At 36.4% G+C, this 27451-nt stretch overlaps 1 protein-coding gene across 2 annotated transcripts; it reads right to left on the bottom strand.

Moving 5' to 3' along the window:
• Positions 1 to 470: 470 nt before the first annotated feature.
• LOC143226761 (chromatin-remodeling ATPase INO80-like) lies at positions 471 to 25895 on the bottom strand. Of its 2 annotated transcripts, XM_076458151.1 has the most exons (13): positions 25648 to 25895; positions 24874 to 24981; positions 23176 to 23404; positions 22034 to 22161; positions 21704 to 21798; positions 21194 to 21266; positions 20602 to 20760; positions 20102 to 20204; positions 18310 to 18395; positions 17975 to 18112; positions 14558 to 14672; positions 6444 to 6689; positions 471 to 1116 (listed from the first exon to the last, which is right to left on the bottom strand). In XM_076458151.1, the coding sequence occupies exons 1-13, from the start codon at positions 25756 to 25758 to the stop codon at positions 956 to 958; spliced, it is 1752 nt and encodes a 583-aa protein (XP_076314266.1). In that variant the 5' UTR covers positions 25759 to 25895; the 3' UTR covers positions 471 to 955. The 2 variants fall into 2 exon arrangements, with proteins under 2 accessions (XP_076314266.1, XP_076314264.1); XM_076458149.1 differs by lacking the exon at positions 25648 to 25895 and having other exon boundaries at positions 23176 to 23384; positions 24874 to 24987.
• Positions 25896 to 27451: the final 1556 nt, after the last annotated feature.

Below are 27451 nucleotides of genomic sequence, written 5' to 3'. Positions count from 1 at the left end.
CTCTAGGTACTTGTTTATAAAGAATGTTACACGAGTAACATCATAACCATATAAAAAAAGCCACGTGTCGGTCGATCACGTTTGATTTCTCCGAATTTTGTAAGTTACACAAGCCTAATCCTACCTTTTCTACAGAATTACTTATTTTGTAATTTTTGTTGAATTCATTTGCTAACGTCACCGTAAAAAGATCCTAAATTTTGGTGCATTTTTTGCTATATAAAATCCTATCAGGGAAGGAGAGTTTTTATACCAAGGTATTTTTTAACGAGTAAAATTAGCAAGTTTTTGAACAATGATCAACTATTTACAAAAAAACATGGTTAAAAAAACAAACTATTGCAGCAGTACAATTGATGTGAATATAAAACAGTGGTCAATGGGAAGAGACAGTCGTTAGATAGATATTTTTAATGATAGGCTGTGGTTTCTCGAGTAATGTATTTTATCAACATCAAACGACTATCGTATGAAACAAGCAACTTTTAATTTCATATCTGAAGATGATCTCTGTACAGTCTAATAATGTAAAAGTGTATGTCTACCTCGCGATCGAATCTACAATGGTTTCCAAAGTCAGGTTCGCGCCATTTGTTCTTTGGAAATGTTCACTTGACAAACACACTAAATTTATACACACGCACATACACTATCAGTACATCTCCCGAACAGAGTTAATATTCTACACTACACGTTTCAAAGAAGTCTCTGTCCAGAGAAATTTGACCTTGCTTGTGTCCACTTAAACACAGTCTTACACCAACGTAGTTCAACTTAACAGGCTGGTTGACCACGGCCACGTGAACTGTCCACTGGCCTTTTGAGGGGTTACAATCACCTTGAGCAAACGTAAAAAGCCTGATATAGTCCCCCTTTCCAATTTACACGAAACCAGTCCTGCCAGAAATGACCAGCCCCTTTCTGCTGATCAAACTAAATATTATTAAAGAGGGCGCTACTGTGGCGAGTTCTGTACATAAAATCCTAAAGACGTTGATGTCTTCACTGGTTCTGCACTTTGGCCCTCTGACGGCGATTTCTGACTATGATTGACTCTAGGTGGGCCACGATGACCCCTGGCAACTCCTGACCCCCGTCCACGTACTGATCCTCGACCTAAAAACAACAATATAATGAGTACTTAAACATTGTGAAAATAGTTGCATAATTAATCCTAGAGACACTTGTATAAACTGAAATTTTGTTTACAATACAATTACAGAATTAATTTACACAAGTTCTGTATTGGGCCCTCAAATCTTTCACATACGAATTTGTTAGATGAATCCCTTTTCGACACATCGCGGTAGTAAACAAGAATACCAGGCTATTAAAGTTGCTGACACCCGACTTTTGCTATCACACTGTGAGGAAGAAGTCCAAACCACTGCTACCACACTGACAAATAAAGGCCAAAACTACTACTAACATGCTGCTCTATGGTGTTAGATTAATAAATCCTTGCTGCAAGTTACGTTTTCTGCTGTTTTCACGGTGGTACTAATGCTTTGTTGAGTACCTTTTGTAACCAATAACAGTATATTAATGGTAGAGCCCTGACAGCCGTCCAAATCGAAGCTTTCTGATTGGGTGAAAGTTTCTTAAAGAAATGTTCACAACTTTGGATGGAAACTAGGCTATTCTAGTGTAATCACTGAATGACCAGCAACGGTCATTTGTCCAGTCTGAAGGCAGTTTGACATGCTTAACAAAATAATAGTCCAACTGTGCTCAAGTCCAGTACCTCACACGTTGAAACTGAATTATGTGGATAAAAGACACGAGTACCAAAGGACCTAATTACCTTCCTAACATATCAAGCGCCCCACAGCGGTAGCACTTGGTAAAATAATCCTGCTTCTTCCTGTTACATACAACTTAGTACCACACACAGCGATTTTCGGTTCCCCTTCCGAACACCACTGAAAACACTCAACTTTCACCTGTTGTAAACCGCTAAAAACAAACCACACTGTCGGTTCATTACGTCCTCAGAACACTAATTAGCCACATAACGTTATCTGAGTTCAGATTAATGGGAGAATTTAACGAACCTTTCTAACGAACGTTAAACGTACTGGAAAACTTGTTGTAGTTACTTAACAACTAGACGTTTAAACATTAGTAATTTCTGGATCATTTAAACAACTTCATAATACCAACGTACGTCATGTATTGTCAACAATGATGTCTGTACCCTGGTTACGGAGGGCTTCATTAGCTGTGTTTAAAAAGCTGCACATGCAGGTAAATCTCAACATTCGCTTTTGAAACGACTGAACACTATTATCCACATTTTAAAGTGACATTAAACAACAATAATAAAAATGTATATTATTGTTGAATGGTTCTTAGCATGACTGAAATACTCAACAATTACTCTTTGTGGTGGGTGTTATAAGTAGCTCAGAGATTTGTCTCAGAGTGTAACACAATTAAGTCCACGAAATAATTTCACGTAATAGGTTAGCCCAAGTTCTGCCCGTCGCTGTGGACGGGCACTTTTGTTTGTCAATAAATGCAATCAGCGATACTGGGCAACTTTGTTTTATGTTTCTTTTGAAGACTGCATGCGTTTATATTGGATAATGTCAAATTTCACCTTTGAAAACCCAGTAATCTAGATTTGGATTCGGACCAAAACTGAGGAGGCCTCTCCCATACTGACTTCCCATTTGGTCTAAAATTTTCGTGTGCATCGGTCTGTTAGTTCCCGAGATATGTGCACATCACTGGAAACAAGTACTTTTGCTTGTGTGCGTGTGTACACACCCACTAGTATCACTGACATTATAAATATCAATACTGTGTACGTCATCAGCGCTCTTGTTACAAAACCCTCTGACACGACAGTCAATATCAAACATATTACAACCCGAAATACCATCAAATCAAAATTAACAGTAATTAATAGGCCCATCCTGTCGGATTAATGTCGGTTTCTGTATGAACAAGCAATACTTGTCGACGGATAAAATATTCCTCGATTAAAAACTAGTTAAGAAATGTATCATCCCTAACTTGTATATATATTTTTTGGAATTAATGGCTGTAGTCCAGATTTAATGTCATCAAATGTTGTGTATATAAATTTAATTAAAGGGTTCACTAAAACAAACTGTTAACTCGTATAACAGTGAATTTCGGAGCCCCTATTGAGTCGAGTCTTGAAGATGTCCTAGGAGAATGTAGACTTTAACAGCACAAATAAATTAATATTTCATATTAACCGAGAGGGCTTATTCATACGAAGCCTGAGGCCTGACATAAACCACATAGGATCGGGTAAGTTTTCATACGCTATGACACTGTAGAAAAAGAATTAACCAGCGATAGTTACCTCTTACAAATCGTGGACGACAAAAATCACGATACGTTTTATACTTGAAAGTAGAAATGTGCGAGCGCCATCTATCTTCCAACAGAAAAACACATCACATATAAACAAAATGTAATTTACCTTATTTTGAAAGACGTAGAAAGGTACCAGATTAATTTCGTCTGCAGATAAATTGTTACTTTTAAAATGTAGAAGTTATTTAATTATCTTTACATATCTAGATTCCAGCCTACATATTTTTTTTACCAATTGGAATGCCGTTAACATTCGTTCGAATACCATAAGGGATTGTTTTAATTTTATACATCTACCAACGCTAAAAAAATTGTCAAAAACGTGCTACAAGTTCAGTTTTCTTTTCAGTAAAAAGTAACAAAGTATTTATAGTCACTTAATGATGAATTACGTACACTCACTGAAGTGGTAAGTTAACTATGATTCATTCCCTTGTTTACACTTTCTATAAAGTCAAACGTGAAACTTAAAACACCACCACAGATTATTACACGTTTTTTATCTTGTCTGCATCCAAGTGGAAAAACGGTGTACCATTGTTGGAATGCAACATACCAGTATCCTGTTTGTCGGTATAAACTTGTTTTCACAGCTACATATTGTCGGTATTTGTATCTGTCGTAATTATAATATTAACTATAACGAAACACCTGAAAAATAGACCTCGTGACTCAATGTACGTACAAACTAGGGTATTTAAAAACAAAACTCAGTTTAAAGAAATGTTATAATCAAAGAAGTTAAACTACCACACAACCTATGGCTAACGTTTTATAACACAACCAAGCCAATACATATTAATTAATATCCATTGTAGTGAACGTAAGATATGAAAACATTCTGTCAACAAATCAGCAGGTTTAATAAAGGCTGCCTATGTGGTCAAGCTAGCTGCACTAAGTGTTTTATTTCTGTGTGTGAATGCTGCTTATTTTATATTATATTTCCACATATATAAATAAACATAACGTCTAGGTTATAATCTTAAGGGGAACTCAAAGGGAGAGGCATTTGGCCTGGGCTTCTAACTCACGCGCTTGTTGTTTTACTTTAATTATGTCAAGTTTGGGGACTTGTCAAATAATGTGCATTACCGTTATTATGAATTAAACACACAAAGCTACACAATGGACTATCCGCGCACTGCCCACCACTGGTATCAAAACCTGGTTTTTAGTGTTGTAAGCCCACAGACATACTGCTGTGCCACTGGGGACGACTGTCTTTGTTTTCTTGTTGGGTTTTTTTTAATTATAAGAAGGGCCATAGAAAAAATAAAGTGGACAGGGCCTCTCTGAACCTCTAGAAGGACCTAATCTTAAGACGTTTTGTATCTTACTAATCTGTTGTGAGTTTTGAAAAGGTTTTCCTAAATGTAACTGTGGTAATGTAATTTGAAACTACACAGCATTCAAAGTGTCACAATGTCCTTCTGTCCATTCTAATATCCAAACAATTTATTTGTATCTTAATTCATTAGGTGTTCATGTCCCACCAACAAAACTAAATACTTTTGTAATCCAATAAATATGTTACTTCATCAATACTAAGACAGGTAATGTTAAAAAATAATCTAGTCTAAAGCTTTCATTTTTGTTTCCAAAGACTTAACACATAATATACATGTAACACCATCGTAGGTCACCTCATGGGCATTTTACACCCTAGTATGACACTTCACGAGCATGTAAAAACATGACACTTCATGAACACTTAACACAATTGTAGGTTACGCGATCAGCACCTTACACCTTTGTACAACACTTCATGAAGATAACAAATTAGTGACATTTTTTAACACTTATGTTAGTAGTATGACACTTTACAAACACTTAATGTCTTAGTGACATTTTTAACACTTGTTAGTAGTATGACACTTTACAAACACTTAATGTCTTAGTGACATTTTTAACACTTATGTTAGTAGTATGACACTTTACAAACACTTAATGTCTTAGTGACATTTTTAACACTTATGTTAGTAGTATGACACTTTACAAACACTTAATGTCTTAGTGACATTTTTAACACTTATGTTAGTAGTATGACACTTTACAAACACTTAATGTTTTAGTGACATTTTTACACTTATGTTAGTAGTATGACACTTTACAAACACTTAATGTCTTAGTGACATTTTTAACACTTATGTTAGTAGTATGACACTTTACAAACACTTAATGTTTTAGTGACATTTTTTACACTTATGTTAGTAGTATGACACTTTACAAACACTTAATGTCTTAGTGACATTTTTAACACTTATGTTAGTAGTATGACACTTTACAAACACTTAATGTTTTAGTGACATTTTTTACACTTATGTTAGTAGTATGACACTTTACAAACACTTAATGTCTTAGTGACATTTTTAACACTTATGTTAGTAGTATGACACTTTACAAACACTTAATGTCTTAGTGACATTTTTAACACTTGTTAGTAGTATGACACTTTACAAACACTTAATGTCTTAGTGACATTTTTAACACTTATGTTAGTAGTATGACACTTTACAAACACTTAATGTCTTAGTGACATTTTTTAACACTTATGTTAGTAGTATGACACTTTACAAACACTTAATGTTTTAGTGACATTTTTTACACTTATGTTAGTAGTATGACACTTTACAAACACTTAATGTCTTAGTGACATTTTTAACACTTATGTTAGTAGTATGACACTTTACAAACACTTAATGTCTTAGTGACATTTTTAACACTTATGTTAGTAGTATGACACTTTACAAACACTTAATGTCTTAGTGACATTTTTAACACTTATGTTAGTAGTATGACACTTTACAAACACTTAATGTCTTAGTGACATTTTCGGAGCATTTAACATAATACAGTATTTCACAAACAAGGAAAACTTAAGAGAAAAATTATACAAGAAGGTTCCTAAGTTGTTACTTTTCCAGAAAATTGACCATGGAATGACTTTAGGAACTGTTATACAAAACATCCAGTTTCTGTTAAACCAGAAATTTTGTCACCAGAGATGTGAACTACAATAAAATCAGTCAGGGCTACTGAAAAAAATGTTCAGTAAAAATTGAGTTTGAATTTATCAAAAAACTAACCTGTTCCAGAAGTACTTCCAGATAAACCATAACTATACACAGCATATGCTGATTTGCCAGCCTGGGCAGCTGCCATCTCTGCTGCAGCCACGGCTAAAGTACTGACTCCACGACCTCTTCCTCCGCGCCTGCCAGACCCTCGTGGCCTCCCCCGGCCACGACCTGATCCACGTTTTATCCCTGCAGGAGAAGGGGTTCTGAGAGTAGGATCCAATGATGGGTTAGATGTCTGACTTTCTAAGAGTCCTATAGGTTTAAGGAAAAAAAACAGTTTTGTTGTGGTTATCTCAACAGCTACGTGAATGTCAAGCGAGGAGTAAGCAAGCAATTTAGTTCTCACTCTACTTACCAGTCTAAGAGGTTATGAAGCTATTTAGTTCCCACTCTACTCACCAGTCTAAGAGGTTATCAAGCTATTTAGTTCCCACTCTACTCACCAGTCTAAGAGGTTACCAAGCTACTTTGTTACCACTCTACTCACCAGTCTAAGAGGTTACCAAGCTACTTTGTTACCACTCTACTCACCAGTCTAAGAGGTTATCAAGCTACTTAGTTCCCACTCTACTCACCAGTCTAAGAGGTTATCAAGCTACTTAGTTCCCACTCTACTCACCAATCTAAGAGGTTATCAAGCTACTTTGTTCCCACTCTACTCACCAGTTTAAGAAGTTATCAAGCTACTTAGTTCCCACTCTACTCACCAGTCTAAGAAGTAACCAAGCTACTTAGTTCCCACTCTACTCACCAGTCTAAGAGGTTACAAGCTACTTAGTTCCCACTCTACTCACCAGTCTAAGAGGTTATCAAGCTACTAAGTTCCCACTCTACTCACCAGTCTCAGAGGTTACCAAGCTACTTTGTTCCCACTGTTCTCACCAGTCTAAGAGGTTACCAAGCTACTTTGTTACCACTCTACTCACCAGTCTAAGAGGTTACCAAGCTACTTTGTTACCACTCTACTCACCAGTCTAAAAGGTTACCAAACTACTTTGTTCCCACTCTACTCACCAGTCTAAGAGGTTACCAAGCTACTTTGTTACCACTCTACTCACCAGTCTAAGAGGTTACCAAGCTACTTTGTTACCACTCTACTCACCAGTCTAAAAGGTTACCAAGCTACTTTGTTCCCATTCTACTCACCAGTCTAAGAGGTTATCAAGCTACTTTGTTCCCACTCTACTCACCAGTCTACTTAGTTCCCACTCTACTCACCAGTCTACTTAGTTCCCACTCTACTCACCAGTCTACTTAGTTCCCACTCTACTCACCAGTCTACTTAGTTCCCACACTACTCACCAGTTTACTTAGTTCCCACTCTACTCACCAGTCTGAGAGGTTACCAAGCTACTTTGTTCCCACTCTACTCACCAGTCTAAGAGGTTACCAAGCTACTTAGTTCCCACTCTACTCACCAGTCTACTTAGTTCCCACTCTACTCACCAGTCTAAGAAGTTACCAAGCTACTTAGTTCCCACTCTACCCACCAGTCTAAGAGGTTATCAAGCTATTTAGTTCCCACTCTACTCACCAGTCTAAAAGGTTACCAAGCTACTTTGTTCCCACTCTACTCACCAGTCTAAGAGGTTACCAGTCTACTTAGTTCCCACTCTACTCACCAGTCTAAGAGGTTACCAAGCTACTTTGTTCCCACTCTACTCACCAGTCTAAGAGGTTACCAAGCTACTTTGTTACCACTCTACTCACCAGTCTAAGAGGTTACCAAGCTACTTTGTTACCACTCTACTCACCAGTCTAAAAGGTTACCAAGCTACTTTGTTCCCACTCTACTCACCAGTCTAAGAGGTTACCAAGCTACTTTGTTTCCACTCTACTCACCAGTCTAAAAGGTTACCAAGCTACTTTGTTCCCACTCTACTCACCAGTCTAAGAAGTTACCAAGCTACTTAGTTCCCACTCTACTCACCAGTCTAAGAGGTTATCAAGCTACTTAGTTCCCACTCTACTCACCAGTCTAAGAGGTTATCAAGCTACTTAGTTCCCACTCTACTCACCAGTCTAAGAGGTTATCAAGCTACTTTGTTCCCACTCTACTCACCAGTCTAAGAGGTTATCAAGCTACTTAGTTCCCACTCTACTCACCAGTCTAAGAGGTTATCAAGCTACTTTGTTCCCACTCTACTCACCAGTCTACTTAGTTCCCACTCTACTCACCAGTCTACTTAGTTCCCACACTACTCACCAGTCTACTTAGTTCCCACTCTACTCACCAGTCTCAGAGGTTACCAAGCTACTTTGTTCCCACTGTACTCACCAGTCTAAGAGGTTACCAAGCTACTTTGTTACCACTCTACTCACCAGTCTAAGAGGTTACCAAGCTACTTTGTTACCACTCTACTCACCAGTCTAAAAGTTTACCAAGCTACTTTGTTCCCACTCTACTCACCAGTCTAAGAGGTTACCAAGCTACTTTGTTACCACTCTCCTCACCAGTCTAAAAGGTTACCAAGCTACTTTGTTCCCACTCTACTCACCAGTCTAAGAAGTTACCAAGCTACTTAGTTCCCACTCTACCCACCAGTCTAAGAGGTTATCAAGCTACTTTGTTCCCACTCTACTCTCCAGTATAAGAGGTTACCAAGCTACTTTGTTACCACTCTACTCACCAGTCTAAAGGTTACCAAGCTACTTTGTTACCACTCTACTCACCAGTCTAAAGGTTACCAAGCTACTTTGTTCCCACTCTACTCACCAGTCTAAAAGGTTACCAAGCTACTTTGTTCCCACTCTACTCACCAGTCTAAGAGGTTACCAAGCTACTTTGTTCCCACTCTACTCACCAGTCTAAAAGGTTACCAAGCTACTTTGTTCCCACTCTACTCACCAGTCTAAGAAGTTACCAAGCTACTTAGTTCCCACTCTACTCACCAGTCTAAGAGGTTACAAGCTACTTAGTTCCCACTCTACTCACCAGTCTAAGAGGTTATCAAGCTACTTTGTTCCCACTGTACTCACCAGTCTAAGAGGTTACCAAGCTACTTTGTTACCACTCTACTCACTAGTCTAAGAGGTTACCAAGCTACTTTGTTACCACTCTACTCACCAGTCTAAGAGGTTACCAAGCTACTTTGTTCCCACTCTACTCACCAGTCTAAGAGGTTACCAAGCTACTTTGTTACCACTCTCCTCACCAGTCTAAGGTTACCAAGCTACTTTGTTCCCACTCTACTCACCAGTCTAAGAAGTTACCAAGCTACTTTGTTACCACTCTACTCACCAGTCTAAAAGGTTACCAAGCTACTTTGTTACCACTCTACTCACCAGTCTAAAAGGTTACCAAGCTACTTTGTTCCCACTCTACTCACCAGTCTAAAAGGTTACCAAGCTACTTTGTTCCCACTCTACTCACCAGTCTAAGAGGTTACCAAGCTACTTTGTTACCACTCTACTCACCAGTCTAAGAAGTTACCAAGCTACTTAGTTCCCACTCTACTCACCATTCTAAGAGGTTACAAGCTACTTAGTTCCCACTCTACTCACCAGTCTAAGAGGTTATCAAGCTACTTAGTTCCCACTCTACTCACCAGTCTACTTAGTTCCCACACTACTCACCAGTCTACTTAGTTCCCACTCTACTCACCAGTCTAAGAGGTTACCAAGCTACTTTGTTCTCACTGTTCTCACCAGTCTAAGAGGTTACCAAGCTACTTTGTTACCACTCTACTCACCAGTCTAAGAGGTTACCAAGCTACTTTGTTACCACTCTACTCACCAGTCTAAAAGGTTACCAAGCTACTTTGTTACCACTCTCCTCACCAGTCTAAAAGGTTACCAAGCTACTTTATTCCCACTCTACTCACCAGTCTAAGAAGTTACCAAGCTACTTAGTTCCCACTCTACCCACCAGTCTAAGAGGTTATCAAGCTACTTTGTTCCCACTCTACTCACCAGTCTAAGAGGTTACCAAGCTACTTTGTTCCCACTGTACTCACCAGTCTAAGAGGTTACCAAGCTACTTTGTTACCACTCTACTCACCAGTCTAAGAGGTTACCAAGCTACTTTGTTACCACTCTACTCACCAGTCTAAAAGTTTACCAAGCTACTTTGTTCCCACTCTACTCACCAGTCTAAGAGGTTACCAAGCTACTTTGTTACCACTCTCCTCACCAGTCTAAGGTTACCAAGCTACTTTGTTCCCACTCTACTCACCAGTCTAAGAAGTTACCAAGCTACTTAGTTCCCACTCTACCCACCAGTCTAAGAGGTTATCAAGCTACTTTGTTCCCACTCTACTCTCCAGTATAAGAGGTTACCAAGCTACTTTGTTACCACTCTACTCACCAGTCTAAAAGGTTACCAAGCTACTTTGTTACCACTCTACTCACCAGTCTAAAAGGTTACCAAGCTACTTTGTTCCCACTCTACTCACCAGTCTAAAAGGTTACCAAGCTACTTTGTTCCCACTCTACTCACCAGTCTAAGAGGTTACCAAGCTACTTTGTTCCCACTCTACTCACCAGTCTAAAAGGTTACCAAGCTACTTTGTTCCCACTCTACTCACCAGTCTAAGAAGTTACCAAGCTACTTAGTTCCCACTCTACTCACCAGTCTAAGAGGTTACAAGCTACTTAGTTCCCACTCTACTCACCAGTCTAAGAGGTTATCAAGCTACTTTGTTCCCACTGTACTCACCAGTCTAAGAGGTTACCAAGCTACTTTGTTACCACTCTACTCACTAGTCTAAGAGGTTACCAAGCTACTTTGTTACCACTCTACTCACCAGTCTAAGAGGTTACCAAGCTACTTTGTTCCCACTCTACTCACCAGTCTAAGAGGTTACCAAGCTACTTTGTTACCACTCTCCTCACCAGTCTAAAAGGTTACCAAGCTACTTTGTTCCCACTCTACTCACCAGTCTAAGAAGTTACCAAGCTACTTTGTTACCACTCTACTCACCAGTCTAAAAGGTTACCAAGCTACTTTGTTACCACTCTACTCACCAGTCTAAAAGGTTACCAAGCTACTTTGTTCCCACTCTACTCACCAGTCTAAAGGTTACCAAGCTACTTTGTTCCCACTCTACTCACCAGTCTAAGAGGTTACCAAGCTACTTTGTTACCACTCTACTCACCAGTCTAAGAAGTTACCAAGCTACTTAGTTCCCACTCTACTCACCATTCTAAGAGGTTACAAGCTACTTAGTTCCCACTCTACTCACCAGTCTAAGAGGTTATCAAGCTACTTAGTTCCCACTCTACTCACCAGTCTACTTAGTTCCCACACTACTCACCAGTCTACTTAGTTCCCACTCTACTCACCAGTCTAAGAGGTTACCAAGCTACTTTGTTCTCACTGTTCTCACCAGTCTAAGAGGTTACCAAGCTACTTTGTTACCACTCTACTCACCAGTCTAAGAGGTTACCAAGCTACTTTGTTACCACTCTACTCACCAGTCTAAAAGGTTACCAAGCTACTTTGTTACCACTCTCCTCACCAGTCTAAAAGGTTACCAAGCTACTTTATTCCCACTCTACTCACCAGTCTAAGAAGTTACCAAGCTACTTAGTTCCCACTCTACCCACCAGTCTAAGAGGTTATCAAGCTACTTTGTTCCCACTCTACTCACCAGTCTAAGAGGTTACCAAGCTACTTTGTTCCCACTCTACTCACCAGTCTAAGAGGTTACCAAGCTACTTTGTTCCCACTCTACTCACCAGTCTAAGAGGTTACCAAGCTACTTTGTTACCACTCTACTCACCAGTCTAAAAGGTTACCAAGCTACTTTGTTCCCACTCTACTCACCAGTCAAAGAGGTTACCAAGCTACTTTGTTACCACTCTACTCACCAGTCTAAGAGGTTATCAAGCTACTTAGTTCCCACTCTACTCACCAGTCTAAGAGGTTACAAGCTACTTAGTTCCCACTCTACTCACCAGTCTAAGAGGTTATCAAGCTACTTTGTTCCCACTGTACTCACCAGTCTAAGAGGTTACCAAGCTACTTTGTTACCACTCTACTCACTAGTCTAAGAGGTTACCAAGCTACTTTGTTACCACTCTACTCACCAGTCTAAGAGGTTACCAAGCTACTTTGTTCCCACTCTACTCACCAGTCTAAGAGGTTACCAAGCTACTTTGTTACCACTCTCCTCACCAGTCTAAAAGGTTACCAAGCTACTTTGTTCCCACTCTACTCACCAGTCTAAGAAGTTACCAAGCTACTTTGTTACCACTCTACTCACCAGTCTAAAAGGTTACCAAGCTACTTTGTTACCACTCTACTCACCAGTCTAAAAGGTTACCAAGCTACTTTGTTCCCACTCTACTCACCAGTCTAAAAGGTTACCAAGCTACTTTGTTCCCACTCTACTCACCAGTCTAAGAGGTTACCAAGCTACTTTGTTACCACTCTACTCACCAGTCTAAGAAGTTACCAAGCTACTTAGTTCCCACTCTACTCACCATTCTAAGAGGTTACAAGCTACTTAGTTCCCACTCTACTCACCAGTCTAAGAGGTTATCAAGCTACTTAGTTCCCACTCTACTCACCAGTCTACTTAGTTCCCACACTACTCACCAGTCTACTTAGTTCCCACTCTACTCACCAGTCTAAGAGGTTACCAAGCTACTTTGTTCTCACTGTTCTCACCAGTCTAAGAGGTTACCAAGCTACTTTGTTACCACTCTACTCACCAGTCTAAGAGGTTACCAAGCTACTTTGTTACCACTCTACTCACCAGTCTAAAAGGTTACCAAGCTACTTTGTTACCACTCTCCTCACCAGTCTAAAAGGTTACCAAGCTACTTTATTCCCACTCTACTCACCAGTCTAAGAAGTTACCAAGCTACTTAGTTCCCACTCTACCCACCAGTCTAAGAGGTTATCAAGCTACTTTGTTCCCACTCTACTCACCAGTCTAAGAGGTTACCAAGCTACTTTGTTCCCACTCTACTCACCAGTCTAAGAGGTTACCAAGCTACTTTGTTCCCACTCTACTCACCAGTCTAAGAGGTTACCAAGCTACTTTGTTACCACTCTACTCACCAGTCTAAAAGGTTACCAAGCTACTTTGTTCCCACTCTACTCACCAGTCAAAGAGGTTACCAAGCTACTTTGTTACCACTCTACTCACCAGTCTAAGAGGTTATCAAGCTACTTAGTTCCCACTCTACTCACCAGTCTAAAAGGTTATCAAGCTACTTAGTTCCCACTCTACTCACCAGTCTAAGAGGTTATCAAGCTACTTTGTTCCCACTCTACTCACCAGTCTACTTAGTTCCCACTCTACTCACCAGTCTACTTAGTTCCCACACTACTCACCAGTCTACTTAGTTCCCACTCTACTCACCAGTCTCAGAGGTTACCAAGCTACTTTGTTCCCACTCTACTCACCAGTCTAAGAGGTTACCAAGCTACTTAGTTCCCACTCTACTCACCAGTCTACTTAGTTCCCACTCTACTCACCAGTCTCAGAGGTTACCAATCTACTTTGTTCCCACTCTACTCACCAGTTTAAGAAGTTATCAAGCTACTTAGTTCCCACTCTACCCACCAGTCTAAGAGGTTGTCAAGCTACTTAGTTCCCACTCTACCCACCAGTCTAAGAGGTTGTCAAGCTACTTAGTTTCCACTCTACCCACCAGTCTCAGAGGTTACCAATCTACTTTGTTCCCACTCTACTCACCAGTCTAAGAGGTTATCAAGCTACTTTGTTCCCACTCTACTCCTCAAACTGATATCACTGTTAATTGTACACAAGAGGTGGGAATTTGCCTTGACAAAGGCTAGGAAGATCAAAAATCAATGCTTGATGAAAAATAATGATTCATTCAGCAGATACTAATAAACTGATTTGTTTCAAGCTGATGTAGTTTTGTAACTTATGAGGCATACATATATAAATCTAAAAATATAATTCATCATACATTAAGTTAAACAGTATTTCCAGGTGCTGATCAATGTTTGGCATTGTAAATACATTTTAACATGTACAACATGTGATTAATGTCAAATGCACGGCAGTAAAAATAATTAGTATGTTGAAGCACACAAAGAAACCCTTACTGATGAATTAACAAATAGGTTACTTATCACAGACGAAAGAAATACACTCATAACAAAGAAACCTGGAACAATAAAATGGAAAAATAATTACCTGAAATTGAAGTAACTTTTGTTGGTGGTGGTACAGAAGGGCTTCCATCATCCACCACTAGAGGACCTTCACTACTGGTGTCATCATGAGCCATTGCCAAACTGTTCACAGATAGCTGAAAATACAAGTGAAATAACGTTTTAAATAAAAATTACTGAAAGTTTTAGTTACACTTAGAAATGACATTTAAAACATATATTACACAAGTTTTCTCTTTGTTACTGAACATAAAGCTACGAAACTAGATAAAAAGATATAGGAAGACAATCTACACATGCAGTTCAGGTGCAAGATAACTTGGAGTCTTTCACAACAAATCATACTTTTCATTTGGGTAACTTTATTTATCTACTAGTCCTCTAAATTTCTTCTCTGTCCATCTCAACTTCACTTATCACAAAAACTCTACCTAAACCATCCACTTGTTAAGAGACAGCTTCTATTAACAATACTTTAATCAAGCTTGCATGCTCAGTGATGACGAGAAACCCACCTGACGATGACCGAAGAAGGTCGAAACGTTGTTCGCTCTTCTATGTAAAAATGTTTTCTCAGCCCAAACGAGCCGTTTTTGCATATAAGCTTGCATGCTGTTTAATTAACTCACCATTCTCGCTAAGTCACAGAAAGATTTGAACATTATCCCAAAGATAAAGGAACCTTTTCTAACCCAATAAGGATTGTAAAACAGCAGAAGCCTGGTATCAGTAAATATACCAGAAACAGACAAAAGAACTGTTTACCACTCATGGAATCTAAGTCTTAATATTTGAAACTACTTGAAACAAGACCTCTGAATACGTTCAAGTTTCATGTTCTATACTCAACAATCAAGCTTAAAAACATTAAAAGAAACAAGTTCTGAAAATCAACAAACTGTGCAAGATGTATCTAAGCCTACCACTATAGTACAATAATTTGAGTGACTCTTAACTGATACTGATAAGAAAAACTTAAAATGGGTTTGAACTTCATCATCCCAACCACCAAAGTAATGACACTTATTCTAGAATCTATGGCCTAACAATTCTCAAAATCTTTGGCAGAATAATTTAAACACCAAATTTTTTACCACCCTCAAAAATTCTAGGAAGTCATACTCTAACACTACAAAACAAAAACACAATGCCTTGAATCATCTACAATATGACAATATTAAAACTCTAGATGCAGATAATGGAAAAAGTACAGCAATCTTAAAGATAGATGATTATGACACCAATATCAGTTATTAAACAGCCACCAGTCCAAACAGCTCAACAAAGAACCCACACATAAGACAGAGACTCGTGAACAATGCTAAACAAACTCAAAAACCGAAGCATTATTAATGTAAACACTATCAAAGACATAAGAATCACCAGAGAGTGTTCTCTATACAATTAGAAACTGCTCAAGAGCCATGTCCCAAAGACATTTCTCAGACCCACTGTAAGTGCCATAAACTCACTAGACCTTTCTCAGACCCACTGTAAGTGCCAAACTCACCAAAGACATCTCTCAGACCCACTGTAAGTGCCATATACTCACCAAAGACATTTCTCAGACCCACTGTAAGTGCCATATACTCACCAAAGACATTTCTCAGACCCACTGTAAGTGCCATAAACTCACCAACGACATCTCTCAGACCCACTGTAAGTGCCATATACTCACCAGACATTTCTCAGACCCACTGTAAGTGCCATAAACTCACCATAGACATTTCTCAGACCCACTGTAAGTGCCATAAACTCACCAGACATTTCTCAGACCCACTGTAAGTGCCATAAACTCACCAGACATTTCTCAGACTCACTGTAAGTGCCATAAACTCAAAGACATTTCTCAGACCCACTGTAAGTGCCATAAACTCACCAAAGACATTTCTCAGACCCACTGTAAGTGCCATAAACTCACCAAAGACATTTCTCAGACCCACTGTAAGTGCCATAAACTCACCAAAGACATTTCTCAGACCCACTGTAAGTGCCATAAACTCACCTTGCTTCACTAACTGTTTTTTGGTATACCTATCCGAAAACCACTGTTGGGTAATATAAAACATCATTCAGAATGTCCTCGTCAGTTTTGTTATCACTGACGTTTCTTCCACAGATACCTTCCACATCAAAAAACTGTTGAATTATTAATAATTCTCTTACATACAAAACTAACATGAAGAGAAAAACTATTACGGAACTGACATACTTTCAGTACAATTTCAATTATTTCTTTGAACAAACAAACAGTTTTGCTGTGGGATTACCACTCTCTCAAGTTTAAAGTGTTTTCAGAAAATATTTTCAACAAACAGTCCTCTTCTCTACAGATTTGCTCTCTGGCCTCACAGTCATGAAAACTTACTAGCCTTCTGACTGTCCCTTAATTGTATAGACAATGGAATCCACTTCACCACTGAAACAAACATCCAGACGTTCCGTGGTATTTTAATCAGCATATTAAATAACAGGTTCACTAAATCACATACAGGACACCAATTCATAATGGTCGATATTTACATTTCCAGCCTTACCATTTAAATGTAGCATTATTAAGTACTTGAACAACAGTGATATAAATACCTTCACCCAAATCAAAATGACACATCACACAGTGTTTTAAACAGAATGGGCACATCTCTAGCTTCATCATCAACAGCTCAATGAATATATAATACAAAACTTTCCACACATGTAGAAAACCTCAGTGAGAAAAACCAAACATGTAGCCAAAAGCTCAAAATTGATGTCCACTGAAAAAACTTTCATAACGCACACATATTTAGGTCAAAAACAAATCTGACAATAACAAATGTGTCAGTTATGAAATTCCTTGTTACTGCACATTAGAGGACCTGGAAAACATTTTTGTGCAACAATAAGAGGATATACAAACTGCACAAGACTGAATGAAACATAAAACTGTTATGGATATTCTAATAGGGCACAAAATAGAGTAGTGCAATTCTAGGTACACTTCCTCAGATAATTTCTAGAGAACAAGAAACAACAGGGAATCTTTCTACATGAACATGATGAAACCATAACTACACAGAGAATGAGACCTGTAAACCAACACTGTGCAACTACCACTAGCCACATCATCACTTGTTACACCAACCACATTATAAAAACCACCAGCCACTTACATCCATTTTGACTGTCTTAAATATTATCCAATTGAAAAAATCTCTATCGGCTGACCTGAAGTCAAGAGATGGAAATTTTTCAAAATGTCACGAGCCACTTTTGTTTCTTCAAGGCTCTGAACTACACAGTTGCATTCCCGTTTCATCTTTGTTCATACCAAATACTTTCATTGGTACAATTCATATATTACTATATCAGACACATTAGCATTTAGAACTATCTATTAACATAACCTGCAAATAAGCATGAGATAACTGCTTTTGACAGTACAGTGAACACAACTTACCTCACTATATGGACTTTGAGGAATTGAATCCACACTTAAGACAGAATCTCCATCTTGGTGGGTGGGTGTGGCAGGGTCAGAGGGTGCAGGGGTTGTTATATTTTCTTCCAGTTTTTTTCGTTTAGGCTTTGGACCTCTCTAAGAAAGCATAATATATTTTACTATGTTAGGATGGGCAATTCCTACCTACTTTTCAACATAAGGACAACAATAACAGGAAAATTCTGATAACATTGTTCTAACAGTTTTCTCACAGTAATAATTTCGTTTTGTCAAACTAAAGATATACTCAAGTCTCAGCATTACAAGAATAAAAATAGTTAAAACAAACTTACTTTAGCACCTTTGTATTTTCTTCTCTGACCACTGTCCACATTAGCTTCTTCCTGTTCTTTTCTCCTCTCCTCTTGTCGTTGTCGGACTGTGAGAAGACGAAAGTAAATCACCCCAATTCACATCTAATCTTTTAAAATGTCATACACTACCAATCTGAGGACTGTTTTAAATATATTAATCACCACACCACAAAATATTGCAGGTTTTTCAGCTATTTCTAGTTTATCCCATTATCAAAATTGCAAAATTAAAAATGAAGCAAAACTTAACAAATTGGCTGATCTATACTAGAAATGATGTTCCTATGAGGTTGGTCAAGGTTTCATGTAAAATCAGTTAACTTTGTTCTGAATTTCAGTCTCCTATACAACTTAAACTTGTAGTAGAACAGTCAACTGCTGCTTGTATCTACACTAGATTGTATTTAAAAATAAGGTGACAAATATAAACACTAATTATAATTGATAAATGTAAAAGTTTAATATTTAAGAAAAACAATAGGCTCTGTATACTAAATAATATTTATTATTACAGAGCTAAATAACTGTCATTTTAATGGTTTATTCTAAAAATCCAATGTGATTAAGAAAACAGAGATCCATATTTGAAGGATTCTCTGTTGTTTATTATTAATAACAAAAATACTTGTGAAAACTCTGAAGAATTTGTCAAGTATCAACTTTCTTCAGACAACTGTAAGTATATAAAGTGTCATTTTTAATAAGCAGAAATAACTATTCCTAGAAACCAGTAATCTGTAGCAACTTCTTATCTCCCCAATCTGGAGAAAGCAGAGATGCTATTTTTTTATGCTAAATAAACCTTCAAACAATTTCTACAACTCCTGTACATTTAGTATTTTCACACACACTATGATTTTCAAGTAACAGTTACATAATAAATGAATTCTAAAACTGAATACAGTCCAGTATTTAAAACACAGAAGTACTATCCCTTACTGTGACCATAACAAAACACAATACCAAAATTTCATCTAAAACTGAATACAGTCCAGTATTTAAAACACAGAAGTACTATCCCTTACTGTGACCGTAACAAAACAATACCAAAATTTCATCTAAAACTGAATACAGTCCAATATTTAAAACACAGAAGTACTATCCCTTACTGTGACCGTAACAAAACACAATACCAAAATTTCATCTAAAACTGAATACAGTCCAGTATTTAAAACACAGAAGTACTATCCCTTACTGTGACCGTAACAAAACACAATACCAAAATTTCATCTAAAACTGAATACAGTCCAATATTTAAAACACAGAAGTACTATCCTTACTGTGACCGTAACAAAACACAATACCAAAATTTCATCTAAAACTGAATACAGTCCAATATTTAAAACACAGAAGTACTATCCCTTACTGTGACCGTAACAAAACACAATACCAAAATTTCATCTAAAACTGAATACAGTCCAATATTTAAAACACAGAAGTACTATCCCTTACTGTGACCGTAACAAAACACAATACCAAAATTTCATCTAAAACTGAATACAGTCCAGTATTTAAAACACAGAAGTACTATCCCTTACTGTGACCGTAACAAAACAATACCAAAATTTCATCTAAAACTGAATACAGTCCAATATTTAAAACACAGAAGTACTATCCCTTACTGTGACCGTAACAAAACACAATACCAAAATTTCATCTAAAACTGAATACAGTCCAGTATTTAAAACACAGAAGTACTATCCCTTACTGTGACCGTAACAAAACACAATACCAAAGTTTTAGTTAGATGTTAAAAGACAAAAATACTAACACTTTTTTTCTAGTTCTTCATCATCCAACAAGAGTGACACCACTTCTTTTGGTTTCAGAGTATCAGGTTTAAAGTTACCACCACTGATAACCATCCTCTGGATCTAGAAACAAAATACAGTACAATGATACAAGCTGTTTAAACTTACCTCTTCTTGTCTACAAGACAATACTATACACACTTGCTAATCAGTGATATAAGATAAATATTCTATTAACTAAAGTGTCATTAATTTTTAACTTACTTTGTCCTGTCATCATATGCATCAACCTAAATTTTAAAATATAGTCTCATCTTCTAGAAGAGTAAGTTATGCCTTAAGTACAACTGTAACTATAACAACTTTAGCAAAAACTGAACATTTTTATATACATTTAAAATTTATGACAAGAATTTCTTGTTTTATTACAGTTTAATTCAAATACTGTCTTAAATAAACAGTGTTATACAGAAGTGACCTTTTTTCCTTAAAGTCCACTGTTCTCAAAAATTCAACTTACTTCTGACTTCTCTCTGGCCCTCTGAAGGATCCTTTCTTCAATTGACCCCTTACACACCAATCTATATACTGTGACCTGTTTTGTCTGACCCAGTCGGTGAGCTCTGTCCATTGCCTGTTGATCAACTGTAGGATTCCAGTCACTGTCATAAAAAATAACCTGTAAAAAGACACCACATGACTATACTGTATAATACCCTACAGAAAAACACCACGACTATATTGTATTATAACCTTCCAAAAGACCAAATATATAATGATCATATAATGTAACTATGAGAAAAGTTAATGAAGAACCAACATAGACTTTAGTGTGTGTGTGTGTGTGTGTAAAACATTTCTAGAGACAATTCAAAGAAATATAACTCGCATTTAGAAACTAGAAAACTTTTACTTCTATTTGAAGCTTACTGTGTGAAGGGTTTGATTTTGCTATTCTTTAAAGGAATAATAGACAAGCAGCATATAATGTTAAAACCAATTTTATTTGTTAAACATATGATTTGATAACTGCCCACTGAGGCAATCTTTTGAATATTGAAAACACTTTCATTTTTATAACACACCACCTTTTGTTTTAAATGTCCACCTACCGTGTCTGCTGCTGTCAAGTTGATACCCAATCCTCCAGCCCTGGTACTCAACAGAAACACAAAGATATCTGACCTGTTAAAAAAAAAATCCAAAACTGAATCTTAGTTTAACTATATAAAAATCAGGGAAATAGTTTCCTTGCATTTTAAACTCAATATCAGTTTTTGTTTTAAACAGATTTCACAATAAACTGAATTGGAAATGTATCTCAGAACAGCTGGTATGGGTATTAACACTTACTGATAAGAAGAAAACAACATTTTGACCTTCCTAGGTCATCTTCAGGTTAAGAAAAAGATGAAGATGACCTAGGAAGGTCAAAACGTTGTTCTCCCCTTATCAGCAAAAGTCTTAATACCCATACCAGCCGTTCTGAGATATAATTTTATTTCAAGTGGGTTTCTCCTCATCAAGAAACTGAATTAGACTCCAATAACCATATTTAAATTTTAACTCTTTGTATATTCTCATTTTAGGAAAGATAAAGTGTGACCATGCCAGTACTTCACCTTGTCTGAAATCCAGCAACCATGTCTCTACGATCAGATATTTTGGATGAACCATCTAACCTCATGTATGTGTGTTTCCTGTGCCACATGTATTCCTGGAGTAAAAAAAAGTGTTTTGAAAGCTTACAAAAACAATACATCAGCTTATACTTCTAGAATATCTATCTAGCATATCACTTAGGAATATATAACAGTATACTAATCAGCTTTCAACAATAGTCCAGATATAAACAAATAAAACCTACTTCCAGGTGACTAGTCATGTGTCATATTGGAGTAGGTAAATATTCATCAACTTTCAACAACAGTCCAAATATACACAAAACACACCTCTAAAAGGTCAATCATGCGAGTCATCTGAGAGTAGATGAGCACTCTGTGGCCCTCAGCTTTTAGCCTCATTAGGAGATCATCTAGGACATCCAGTTTCCCAGAATCAGTAACCAAGGTTTCTTTATCTGTTATAAACAAACATTCTGGTTAACACACTAAATGTCTTGACTCACATAATCAGATAAAAAAAGGGTCTTTTCTATTAACCTAAATATTTTTTAGTAATTCGAAAATCAAGTTTATATGAGAAAATAATACAATGATTTTTGAATATTACAAAATCTCCACAGATATCTCTACTATTGTAGTTTTGTTTGACATTCTGATATCTTTATGTCAATAAACATCAATACGAGAGAGTCTGATTTCTAGGTCCTTTTGTAAATTCAAACTGTTCATTATAATGAACAAACCTAAAGAGAAAGAATTCTTGAGAACAGACTAATGATCAACTGCTGAAATGATGAACAGCAAATCCTAACAAACTATCAACTTGATTTGTAGCAGTAACTGGTTTCAATTATTGTAATTACAATCAAGAAAATGCGAGGTCTTAAAGTGTTGTTACAAACACTGATACATTTCATTGTTATCTCTCATGTTTACTTTATCAGATTTCTACTCCTAACAGCTAGCTTCACAACAGCTCAAGTTGGACTTTTGATGCAGAACACACGTTTACAATGAAAACCAACAAGTACAAGTGCTACTTGTTAGCTTAAGTCAGGCATGTCAAAATAATGAGTATTTCTGGCAAGACCTTGTCCTGTTTCAGATTTCATAGTTAACACAGTTTACTGTGTCATGACTTATGAAATTAAACTTCTTTTTTTTTTTTTTTTAAACAGATCCAAGATATGATATAGAAGCAACTTCCGTACAACATTAACTTAGTACTACTGGTGAACCATGATCTAAAACTTATCTCCTTGAATATGAACATTTTTCTTATCAGATATAGTCCATTATAAAACATTAATTATACTATCTATTCTTCTATTCAACAGTTATTCTAAATTTTAACCACACATTAAAATTTCCACATAGAAATATGTCTCACACAGTTATATTTACAGGCATGAAATGGTATAAGCAATTCATTGGCTAAAGAGCAGGCCACAATATGTGCCAATTCTGACCTGGTATGAGAATATGAGACCAGCCATCCATAGGCTGAATGGAAAAGAGTCCACCTGGTGGTAAAGGATTGAACTGATTTGCTGCCTGACGTACCAACACTGATGTAGCATCAGGATCACCATACATGATCCACCGAAAAGCTCTCGGGCTTCCACATTTCTCACTATACTTTTGCCACCAGATAGCACTGGGGTCACAGCAGTAGACTCTTAAAGGTTCAGAAACAACCTGTTAAACAACAATTTCATTTTTTTATTTCCTAAAACTGAACATAAAACAGCTGAAGTGACTATGAATAATTGTAGCTCATGTAAGAACGTAGCAAGCTTGTTTTTTAGCAAATTTAACTCTATAGTGACCAGTGTATATCTACTAAATGGTGAGTGAAGACCCACATATCAAATACCAAAATGTGAATAAAAATAGTTCTATATCAAGAACAGTTTACTCAAAAACATTTTATCATTATAAAACATTTAGTTAATGTATTTTGCAAGGTTAAGTTGAAACAGTATCCAAACATTAACTTGTACACACTTCCTAGGAGTCTCATCTGGAAACAAAAGCATTTATTGTTGTTGTTTTAGGTTGTTTTTTTTTTTTCTCCTATCTCAAAGCATAATCTCTGTCTGTTAGCAAATTATTATCCCTGGAAAAATGTCTCGTTTTCTTCACAAAACTTTCCTTTTTTGTCAGTAACTTTATTACAACATCCCTCTGTTGAAAAACTCTGAAGATGTTACAGTATACTGTTTGACTTTTAAAATACCTAGAGCTTATGGTTAAGAATGACTGTATGGAAAACAGTCTCAATATCTCATGTATATAAATTAAACTGATTTACAGACATGTTGGTCACCTTGAGGATGAGCTTAAGGATCCACAAATTTGCAACGTTTGTTGTTAAAGGAAATATTTCAGTTTCTTTCAATTTCTTATAATGTTAGTATTGAGTTATATCTGTTTAAAAGATATGTGAATGTTGTTCCATGACAAGACATTAAGTACATTTAGAAATGCTAAATAAATACAGTAATCAACAGCACACTCTCTATATGAATCATTTTCCTTGTTCAACATGTCAAGTTTATTTTATTCAAACAACACACAAATTACAAACCCATTATTTATTGAAAACTATTTTTCAGGTATAATCTCAAAAAAGAATAATGTTTTACAGAATCTCAGTTCAACTCCTGACAACAGTAACAACAATGACATACTTAAAAATGAGGTCATTGCTCACAAATTAATGTTACTTTTTGTATTATTTATAACTACAAGTGGTCAATGCTTCAACTGCCAGAACAAACTACCATCATAAAAATATTAATCAATATTAAACAAGTGAAACTGGCTGGATAAAGGAAACAATAGCATCCTATTAACAATAAGAAACTAATATGCAAGAACCATTTTTAACATTTTGTTCAAAACTGATTTTGGAAGTTTCATGGAACTACTACATGAATTTAAATATTTTAAGTAAAACTAAATATTGCTATGAAAGTTTTGTTATAAGTTTCATGTAATTTACTTGAGTACTTCACTGTAAGAACAAAAACAACCATTCACTCCAGAATGTTAACACAACAGATAACTTATTAACCCTAATTTTATAGAATTTGGCCAGTGACAGTTATTTAGAAGATTAAAACATCATCTGCACATGACAAGTGAAATGATACTGAATGTACCTTAGAACAAGTCTGGGTGAGAAAAATAGGTAGTTCAGTAGTTTGACATTCCAATCGCTGAGTTGGCCTCCATCTATGAACTACTTCAGTAAAGTTGTGTGGAAGTTTCTGCAACGTTTCAAGGAAAAATTTATTTGAAACTAAATCAATACTAGAAAATACTATCCAAGTCAGAAAACAGAAGTAATTAACGAGTTAAGTTTGTTTGAAAACTAGTGTAACATTGAAATTTAATATTTTATCTATTTTATCAAAGTATTTAAAAACAAATACAACAAATTTATGGTTACCACCCATTACTGTGTAATTTGCAAAATACAGTACATTTACAGTCTTCTAATGGCTTTTAACAGTTGAATTTAAATTGATTTTTATATTAAACAAGGACTAGTTGAGATCCTTCATGTCAAGAACACAGATACACAACTAATGTACTGGAACATGGTTTCATGATTAGCCTAGTATATAAATGTTTCATTCTGCTACTAAAGCAAAAGTTGTAAATATATTAAAACAAAGATACAAAATACAATGTTACAGGGTTTCATATTTTTGGGTTAAGTTGTATTTTTTTCAACTTGTGTTTTCCTAACGTCAAAACTGATCTTATTTTGTTTAAAATTTAATAAAACTTACTTTTCTAGTAGAGATGGCCCACCTAACAATGTAGACGAGAAAGAGGATGTTACCTAGCAGCCTAACAATCACATTCAGTCAAATATTTGAATGTCTTTAACGACTACAGATGATAAAGAGAAGGAAACAAAAACATACCTTCAAAGATGGAGGTGACAGTGAAGGGCTACCAGAGACAGAAAGTGTCTGATTATGCTTAGCTATTAGCTTCTGAAGCCTTATCTGTCGATGTTGCGTAGTTTCAGGCATACAATGCAGTAAATGGGTGGTGAGGGTGTATACAGAACTACAGGGATCTGTGAAAACCAGGGGTGGTAAGGCACAAGGTTTGACAGTAGGCAGGGTTTGCACTAATAACAATCCATTGTGCTGAAGTGTCCTATAGAGAAACCAACAACACAAGACCCATGAGTAAGTTAGTCTGACAAATGAATATATCTTAATCTAAATGAGTTCCCTAAGAGTAATTCAGATAATAAAAATGGCACACTAAAGATGTTGAAATAATACACATGTACTTAAAAGTAATATTTAACCTAGAAAACATACAACATGCAATTGAAAAAAAACAAAAACATTTATCGAGTGAAATGTAAGACTCAATTCAGAAATTATCAATTGTTAAGGAAATAGCTGCATGATAGGCTATAAGATACAGTGACTACTACAGAAATAACTCATCATTTAATCACATTATAAACTATTGTGTGTTCAGTAAATTACAAAATTAGCATTTAAATTTAAATTACTAGTTGTTTTTTTTAACCTCAGGCACAATAAAAAATATAACCTCTCATACAAGGCTAATATATTCTATGATTCACCATACCCCCCTCTCTAATGGTCTGCAGTTTGCATTCTTACAATACTGTTGAACGTATAGTATTTATGGAGTTTAAATTATTTTAACTTGCCATTTAGTAACATACACTTATAAGTAATATTCTGTTATTAAAATAACTATCAAAACCCCATAAGTGTTCTTATAGAAAACTTCATCTACTATTGGGACTGGCAGTGTCCAGTGAAACATGAAATGAACATGCCAAAGAGAGATTAATCCCTTCCATAACTTGCAAGATATAACTCAGGTGCTCTTCATGTTTCAAAAAACAAGCTTATTCAGGTATAGCCACTTCTCATGGTATGGTGTTATCTGTCCAAATTTATTTGCATTTACTATGTGTCACAATAAGCTAGCTAAAATTGAATTAAAACAACTTGTCTGTTTTTGAGCTCACCTTAAAAACAGTCTGACAGAAGGGGGTTGTTAATCACACTGGGTGTGTGTTTTCTTATAGCAACGCCACACATGGCTATCTACTGAGCCCATCAAGGGGAATTGAACCCCTGATTTTAGTACTGTAAATCCGTAGACTTACCGCTGTACTAGCAGGGGGCTAATCATGTTGGCATTATAAGTACTGGTAGGAATGTAAAAGTGGGAAGCTGTAACCAGGCTTTATTTCTTACAATACTGTAAAATGTTATCAGATGAACGTATCTGACAATACCATACTTACATGTTATATACATATACCCCCAAACCTACAAAAACTCCAAATAATACTCTGGTACCTACTCTCTTTAGCATATAAGCAATATTCTATCACAGTTTTCTGCAGGTCTCAGCAACATTAAATTGGACTGGTAATACAACTAACAGTGCTACAGTTCTGTTCCACGTAGTTGTAATTGGACTGGTAATACAACTAACAGTGCTACAATTCTGTTCCACATAGTTGTTGACACCTAGGTTTTATTTCCTGTACTCTTGGTATAACATTTAAGAAGCAAATATGTTACATGAATTCAGATAAAGGAGTTATTCAAAGAAAGTTCACCATGTCCTGGCTGGTAATATAATATCAACAACACCTAGTGTATATTAATCATACAACATAACTTGTAAGTTTATGATGTCCTAGCTGGTAATACAACA

Source organism: Tachypleus tridentatus, chromosome 9 (genome assembly GCF_004210375.1).
Source record: "Tachypleus tridentatus isolate NWPU-2018 chromosome 9, ASM421037v1, whole genome shotgun sequence".
NCBI lineage: Eukaryota > Metazoa > Arthropoda > Merostomata > Xiphosura > Limulidae > Tachypleus > Tachypleus tridentatus.
The sequence above is the reverse complement of the archived record's forward strand: the minus strand, read 5'-3'. Positions and strand labels throughout refer to the sequence as shown.